Genomic DNA, 8905 nt, shown 5'->3' with positions numbered 1-8905 from the left:
TGAGTTTGTGAATGTGTAGTATACTTGGGTTATACCATGTTTTTTGTATTACTAGTTACTCTCTGCTGCTGTCATTCTGTTACCGTGGAAGATAAACCGTAACCATGCAGATGAATAATTTAACTGTAAACAAGAGTTGCCATTACACTATTTTACAGGAACCCTGAGTAAAACAGAGGTGAGAAGATAGGCTTGATTATCATTACATGAGATAAATAATAAGTAGGCTGCTTGGTATTGTGTAGTTTAATGTTTGGTGTATGATTTATACCTGGTATTAGCTTGTTAGCTAGCTGTTTCAGGCTAACCTTGTTGTTCACCTTAAAATATAATGTAGGTCTATAGGCCTGATAAAAGAAAAATGTACCAACCTAAAGTACAATGTTTATAAAGCTAATTTAGTATTTTAATAATAATTACACCTACTTTTTTATTTTAAATATAGAATATATTCACCTTATCTTCTTCTTCTGGCTATATTTCTGTGACTGACTTTATAACTTTGAAACTTGCGAAAAAACATTATAAGACCTTAATCAAAGCTTCAGAAAATAAAGCCTAAAAAGTCTCACTTGTAATTATCGATTTTTTTTCCACCATCACACAGTTTTAAAAGTTAGAACGATAACGACCCAAAGCATTTATTTTTTTCTTATTAATTAAAAAAGGCAAAACAAATGAGAAACCAACCTCTGTCTGTAAACATCACTACCACATTTTCATTTTTACACATTCCCACAGTATTGGTCGATTATATATGGAAGAAGAAAAACGTTCACAGCTCTCTTAGAAAATGCTCTAACAATACATTTGCAGATGAAATGCAAAGCCAAACATTGACACAATTTGTTTTGATTGCCTGCATTTTGCATTCAACCCACAACCTGTACATGAATGATGTGAATGTGTGTAACAGTTACCATGGAAGAAGTGAAGTTTGCAGCTCAGGAGATCAGGACCCTCCCAGACCTCTGTAACCAAATCCTTCATCTGCGCAGCACCGTACTGAGTGACAGCTCCGTCAAGGTAAGTATATTACAATGTAAATCAGAATGAGCAATGTACTTCTGTATTATTACTTTTTTTGTAATATGAATCTTCATTTTAAAACATATATTAAATTAAATCGAGGCCTTTAACGAGCACAAGTACGTTTAAGGCCGCTCCACACCCATAGTCCACCCACACGGGTATGTGTGGGCGTGCGCAGACTGTGGCCCAATTCCAAACCACACCCTACCCACTCCCACTCCGTGACGGAGTGAACTCGCAGCTCAACGAGGCTCCCTCCTGTCAGATGGAGGGAGTAAATACAGCGGCAAGCTTTGGAACATGACTAACATGAACATGTGCCTGAGGGAAATTATTAGCATTATTATTATTATTCTTACTATTATAATATGGTCATTGACCAAAGTATTGTGGGCATTTACATTTTTACCTGATGATGGCTCCAGATGAAAATGACTGAAGTTGTGTCCTCATCATGGATGTCTTCACTAACTGTCTTTGTAAACCAGTTTTTGACATGTTTCAGTAAGAGTGATGTCACCAGAACTTGATGCACATTCAGTGTGTCACATGATTCCACCTTTCCACTGTTCCTAAGGTCTATGGAAGTTTTTACCTTCAAGTTTTTAGCACTCAAAACTCAACTATATGCGACAGAAAATGCAGGATTGTTGAATCACTTAATTTGTACCTCCATGATTTATTAGCAGTAAGTGGTTTTGGATAGAAGTCAGCAAAAAAAAATGTAATGTGTTGGAACAAGAAAGTCCTCATTTAGAGCTTGCACACCGGAGTACTTTCCCCCCGAAACGAGGCCAATAGGGGGGGGACATTTGGTTTTACACAAAAAAGGATCTGGGCCTAGTTCGCGCTAACCTTTTCAGGTGTTGACGCTTCTGGTGGTAACATGAGCACAAAAACCACAACTTCAGTCAACTCCATCATGTCTGAGGAAGATGAACAGACGCCTCATGTACAGCGGGTTGCAATATATGCCGTGAATTTGTTTGTTGCCTGCCAGTAAACCCAAAGCAGAAGAAGAAGAAGAGACGTCAGAGGCTTCATTAGCCTAATCCTCCCTCAGGGACTTATTCCGGAGAGAACGCGATCTACTAGAACAGTTCGAGGGACTAAAGAGTTCAGACCAAGTACTTAGCCGCTACTTGTCCCCTGTACCTAGTCCCCCCGAACTCTTTAGTCAAGATTTTTTTGGTGTGAAACCAAATCTCCCCCTCCTATCGGCCTAGTTCGGGGGGAAAGTAGGTTTTTCATTGCCAGCTAAAACCTTGCATATAGGACAGCAAATTGGTCAGAACCGGCCCTGGTGTCATCCCCACAGCACCCCCCCATTTGAAACATGTTCCCACGGCTATGTGACCAACACAAGCATTCCAACGTTAATAAACTAATTTCTTGTGAAGACAATGACAACTCTGAATGCTTTAGGCTTTTTGAACCCATAAATGATTCACATCAACAGGCGAAGTCCTGCTGGTCCCACTGGACTCGGCTCATTCACAGAGCTCTAATTGGACCCTGTCATATCCTCCATGAGAGGCATCTGTTCCCTCAACTGTTAACACTGTTAAAGGTCCATTAGACAATGGTGGAAAGTATTTAAGTACATTTACCAAAGTACTTAATTAAGTACACATTTGAGGTACTTTCATTTTATACTACTTTATTCTTGTAATGCGCTACATTTTGGAAGCACATTTTGTACTTTTTACTCAACTTTACAGAGTTATTTACTAGTTACTTTATAAGTTTAGGATATGAAACACATTACTTAGGAACATTTTTTTAATTATTTGGTATAGATTAAACCATTCAACCTTTGGGACAAACTCCCCTCTCTCCGGCAGAAACACGAAATGCCGTAACTGTATGTAACAACGGTTTGAAATCAGCATCTCTTAGTCAAAAAATCTAATTAATAACTAAAATAAAACATCTTTAATTGTGTTACTTTTTTGTAAAGCTCTTTTAGTTTTATACCTTATGTTTATAAGCTTTTTAGTTTTTGCAACAGTCTGTAAATATACACAACTTTATAATAAAATGCACACATGTACCTTTTTCTACACTAAACACAGGTATGATCCTAAGAAAAGAAAATATGAGGTTATCATGAGGTTGTTAACATCGCAATTTATCAGTGGATGTTTGCTGGAACTACTTGTAAACAACGTGTTTCATTACGGACACACACAGCGTTGAGTCCGGTCAGATAGGGCACTAGGTGAAGTCAGGACCGATGCAGACTCGCTGTTTGAGGGCTTGATAACCCACTCCCCCTCCACACTTGTTGGTTTGGAACAGCAATTAATGTGGCAAACCCTCCGTGCGAACGTGCAAACGGAGGAGTAGTGTGTAGGGGTAGGGTGTGTAGGGGGTGGATTGGAATTGGGCCTGTGTTTGATTGACAGCTCCTTCACTTGCCTTTTAGCGGTAGGATATTGTATATTGTAAACTTATAGTTATTTGTTCAAAGGCTTCCTGGCTACACCCAAAATCAGCCTGACTACGGTCTTAGTAGCCGTTGATTGAAACACCTGTATGGGTTTACAGGAGTAAAAACATTCAATAGTGAAAAATGAACTGTCTGAGTGATGTCATCATGAAATGTTGAGCACATACCAGGTTATGTGATGTATTTCCAAGGTGATGCACAGAAAGCTGCGGCTTTTGCAGAGAAGCTCGTTCTACTTAGAGATCCGACTGGATGAAGTGCCAGCTGCAGAGGGGCAGCAGCCTCTGGACACCGCGGTGTGCTCTCTGACTGACGAGCGGAGGCTGCAGCGGGCCATGGCTCTGGGCCGGACGCAGGTCACGCTCCTGCTCACTGTGATGGGACAGCTGTACCAAGTGATCAACAGAAGCTGCCGGGAGCTGGAGGCCTTCATCATGAAGTATAAACAGGGTTTGGTGGACAGTGACATGGCAGCTTCCATGCAGCAGAAGATCCAGCAGACGCGGCAGCACGTGCACGATTTTGATACCAGATTGACTCGGAATTGCGGCCCACTAAACCTGCAGAACCAGCTTGCCACAAATACAGGCAACCTTCACACTCTCCAGCTTAGTGCGTTGGTTTCGTTCAAGATGCCGGTGATTTTTGACCGGGTCAAGTCCAGTGTGTTATCCGACGGTGTGCATCTGTTCTGGGAAGTTGCATGCGTGTCGTCTAAGGAGCTGTACCAAATGTTTGAGATCCACATAGAAAGCTGTCATCCAACGACTGCTGACAATGCCAAACTTATATATGCATGCCAGTCGTATGACCTACAGCTCAGCCTCCTGGAACCTGACAGGAACTATAAGTTCTCTGTCATAAGAGTAAATGCTGTAAACTTGCTGTATGGACTGTGGATGGACAGCATTATCCTGAAGACCTTGGATATTTCCAAGTAAGAGCTACATGTCCCCTTCTAGATATGAAGGGAATGACGATAATTCACTGATTGTTTTTATTTACAAAGAAAAATGTATGTAACAAGTTTCATTGCAAATAAATTAACCCCAGGATAGCTTGAATTTAAAACTGTGTTAATGTCTTGATAGAATGGTTGGTCAAATAACTTGGATCTTGGAAAAAAAATCTAGTAAAAAAATTGAAATCGAACACAAAGCATCTAAAAGGTAGGATTCTGATGCACATAAATATAAACCTTAACCCTAGAGGATAGCAAACCTGGGCAAAGACATAAAACAGTCTTTGATTGACACCTCGACACCCCAGCTGTATAGATTTTGTTCCTGATCTTTATCATCTTCTGTCTAAGTGTTTGTGTATTTGAAGTTTAGTGACCTCACTTCCTTAGGCTAAATAGCAATTTATTAACTAGAGAATGCAATTCCTGAAGAAATTGCTAGTGGGAATGCTTTATGCTGAAAAGATGACGCTAAACTGCTATGCTGAAATGTAATGTGTAAAGGCCCTGACACACCAAGCAGTCACCAGAGGACTCACCGACGCCGGCTGTTGCGTCGCCGTGTTCTCCTGCGTCTTGGCCATGTGTCGCACGGGAACACACCGCAAAGACTTCAGTGCGTGAGTGGCAATAACTCTCCTTACCAGCAGGCGGCGGTAGTGTGTATTCGTCATTCAAAAGAGGCAACAACCGGAAGACAGAGAAGAAGAACAGGCTGCGTGATATAAACAAACAACAAATAGCGTGTGCGTTCCATTTTCCGGCACTGAAGCTAGATTTGGGTTCTGCCCGCTCTGTATTAATGTCATGTGGATTTTCCTGTCATGTTGACAGATTATCATCATGTAGGCGTTGATAAAAGCTCATTCTAATGTTGTGTTGTGTGTATGAAGGTACTGTAATATATATTGGATTCGCTCAGGTGTGGCAGGAAACACTACCACTTTGTCAGAACCTTCTAATAAATACAGAGGCAGCTTTGTACAAAATATAGAACAATCTTTATTTTACCCACAACAGTTCACTGGTAAGAGGAGAGGAGAGAACAAGGGGAAGCGAGTCCACGGGGCTCCAGAAACCCCCACTAGACTGTGGAGTCCACTTTTAAATACACTTCAGCAGGGCTAGTTTTACTAGCATTTAACGCGGCACACCACACTAAGAACACGGCATGCAAACAGCCTCTGCCGGAGGCACACAACAAGGCAATTATGAACACACACAGCACACCCACACTGCAATGACCCAACCAACAATTTAGGGCGAGGGCTCCAATTCGTGGTAGCCTCTCCCCTGCTGCTCTCCTTCCATACACTGTAAAATACTTCTAAAATCCGACATACAACAATATAAATGAGTATACATAATTCGCCAGTTGGCGAGACCCACCCCTGGGGTCTACGCTTGGGACGCCGTCCAACTCCCCGGGGATGGGCTTCGCCGGACGACGTGAACTAAGTCACAGCTGGTGTCCGTGTTGCTTGGGCACTGCCGTGCATAAGGAGGGATCGCGGCTTGCACTCACTAAAACCCCGGCCCTGACTATCTATAGGAGGTAACAGGCCTCCCAATCCTTACACTCGAACGTCTTTCCTGTCTGGCTGTCTTCGTCGCCGGCAGCTCTGTCCGCTGCGAACGACACCCTCCCACCTAAAAGAGTGCCGAGTCACATGTAGCGTCCTCCAAACTCCATTCACAGTTCTCCACTGCCTTTTCTCTATCAGCTGTCAGTTTCCCAGCTGTGAGTCCCTCCGCTGATTAACACACCTGTTTCAGTTCAGTTAATCAGTGCCCATGCAGAGACATTCACATCACAGTACTTTACATCAATAAGAAATAAGATATAAAATCAGTGTCAAACAAGCAGCAAGAGCAAAGGATAAAGTGGGATAAAATAATGCAGATATATTTTATATATATATATATATAGTAATCCCAACAGGCTACCTTGTTTATGGTTTGATTCAGTGTTAGTAGAATATAAAATACATGAATGAAGGATAAAATGAGCACTTCAAGTGAAGACATACTATAATTATATTGAGACTAATCCTGCAACTTTATAGTTATGCTCCACAAAAGTTAGAGAATGAAGAAACCATCACGTATGAAAGGCTACATGTGAATAGAGGGGCAGAAAACCGGCTTGCCCATTTTCATTTCAATCTTGAACAATGAACAGCGGTAGACAGTATCTCATTTAGTATCATCATCCTGCGCTTCGCCCGAGGCCTTCGAGTGCTGAGTGTGCTTGGCCTCTCTCCGAGCGGTGCCGGTGTGGTGCAGATCAAAGTGGAAGGACTCCTCGGTGGTGCTGGTCGAGGTTTCACTGCTGGTGCCACCGGGGGTTGATTCTGCAGCCACCGGACGTTCCTTAATCTTTTTTAAATAAATTCACAGTTAGTTGGATTTAATACCATGGCTTCTTAAAACTGTTTACTAAGCATTCATAACAAAACAATACCCTGAAATGTGTGTGCCATTAGTTTGGGGTGTGGTCAAGTGTGAGAGGTACATTGTAAACACATTGTGATGGCTCTATTCAGATGCTAAAGGCATACTTCTAGAAGATTTAGAACACTACAAAATATAATCAAGACATATTTATCATGTATTATTATAGGTTAAGATAAAAGCGTTATTGATCCCATGGTGAATTTCATAAGCTACCCAGCAGTATATCATGTAATTTAAATTAGCTCCTCCTTTACCAGCTGCAACATTAAGGTGATGAGCACATCAATAATTATAATACAATAATATATATATTATTACGTTATTGTTATATTTACCACTGTAACCACCAAATGAATGAAAATAATGTTTTTGTAAATGAAAGAAGCAAGAAACACTTATTTGTACTCAACAAATAAAACAGTTACCGTGATGGTGAGGTTTGAAGTACTCTCCTTCCTTCTTGTGTAGGGCTCTAAAAACTGCAGCCTGGTCAGGATCCACTGCTGTCTGCCAGTCCTTTGTGCTCCACAACTACCTGAAGGGGCAAGTTTCCTGTACCGGGTGTACTGGGTTCGCAGAGAATCCCACTTGTTCCTCAGCTCTTTCTCTGAAGCACACAAATAAACTATGTAAGCATTGTGGCTAGTTAGCATATCCAATTCATATCTATATGCAGTGCCAAACTGCACAGCTAGCAACAAGATAACAACAAAACACAAGGTTGAAATAACAAATTACATCTCACGTTAACGTCACTGTACGCTGGCAAACAATAAAAAGCCAACAGTATCTGCTAAAGAGCTCAATTGATGAAAAAGATAATCTTACCCGAGAAGCCAAGTTGCGATTCAATCTCTCGCCAGAGTCCGGTTTTTGACTACTCGGTTTGAGTACCTTTCCTCTGTGATGTCGTACAGAGCTGGCCTCTCCTGGATCAAGGTGATGAGCAGGTCATCATTTCCGTCATTCCAGATCGCCATGATGAGATGAAAATGTGCGTGTCTGTGCGTGCCTTCTTAAATCGTTTGTTTACGTCCCTCACTTCCGTTTCGCTTCTCATGCACTGATTCGCTGAACAGCCAATCAGAGTGATTGCTTGGTCTGACTGCCTGACCCGATGCATGGCCGATTCATGCATCGGGTCAGGCAGTCCAAATAAAGCGTGTCACGGCCGACGGTGCGGGACACACCAAATTGAGTTTGGGCGACTGGACACACTTCGTATTCCGACTAACGAAAACGGCCAAATCGGCCTGTTGTGTCAGGGCCTTAAGCAGAAAGTGAAGAATTTAGATTGAAATGATACATGAACACTGGGGGCTTGAATGTGTGATGAGAGAAGAAAAGAAAGTAAAAAGGCTCGGAGAAGCAGCAGAATATTTGAACCGCAAACTTTTTTTGAACTAACTTAATGGCAAATGATCTGTCGCCATGCCAACGGCATTTGATGAAATCCCATAATACGCTTAGATACGTTGATAGCTGCATCGTTACCAAACATGTGAAGTTTTGGGCCATTTGGAGCATTGTCACTGAAGTTATGAGAAAACCTTGTTTCATGGTGAGCATTGTGTTGCCATGGCAATGGCATGTCCCGTAGATGTCTTCACGGCTGGACTGTTAGCACACATGTGAAGTTTGAGCACCTTTTGAACCTTTTCATAGGAGTTATTGCGACATCGTGTTTCATGGCGAGTGGTATGTCGCCATGGCAACGGCATTTGATGACATCCCATAATACTCTTAGATGCGTTGATGGCTGCATCCTTACCAAACCTTTCAATGTGACATCATCGTGTTCCATGACACAGGTGTTTATATTTCAGCTAACGACGACAGCTGTGTGTCACCAATAATGTATAAAATAGGTGGAATATGTTGAAGTCAGTATGAAGTCTCCATCAGATACAAAAGAATAGGCTCAGACAGTCTGTTAAAGTCCAGTGACCACGTCGTTAGCTCAAACACGAACACCTGTGTGTTATGACATCATCATGTCATGT

The 8905-nt window shown here is 41.9% G+C and overlaps 1 protein-coding gene across 1 annotated transcript; it reads left to right on the top strand.

Moving 5' to 3' along the window:
- Nucleotides 1-921: 921 nt before the first annotated feature.
- LOC307038831 (fibronectin type III domain-containing protein 11-like) lies at nucleotides 922-4425 on the top strand (the record flags this gene model as incomplete). Its single annotated transcript, XM_079680507.1, has 2 exons — nucleotides 922-1026; nucleotides 3676-4425. 2 exons carry the CDS (start codon nucleotides 922-924, stop codon nucleotides 4423-4425), a joined length of 855 nt encoding a protein of 284 aa, XP_079536633.1.
- Nucleotides 4426-8905: the final 4480 nt, after the last annotated feature.

Source organism: Notothenia rossii (assembly GCF_949606895.1).
Source record: "Notothenia rossii genome assembly, chromosome: 5".
NCBI lineage: Eukaryota > Metazoa > Chordata > Actinopteri > Perciformes > Nototheniidae > Notothenia > Notothenia rossii.
This window is presented reverse-complemented; position numbering and strand designations above follow the sequence as displayed.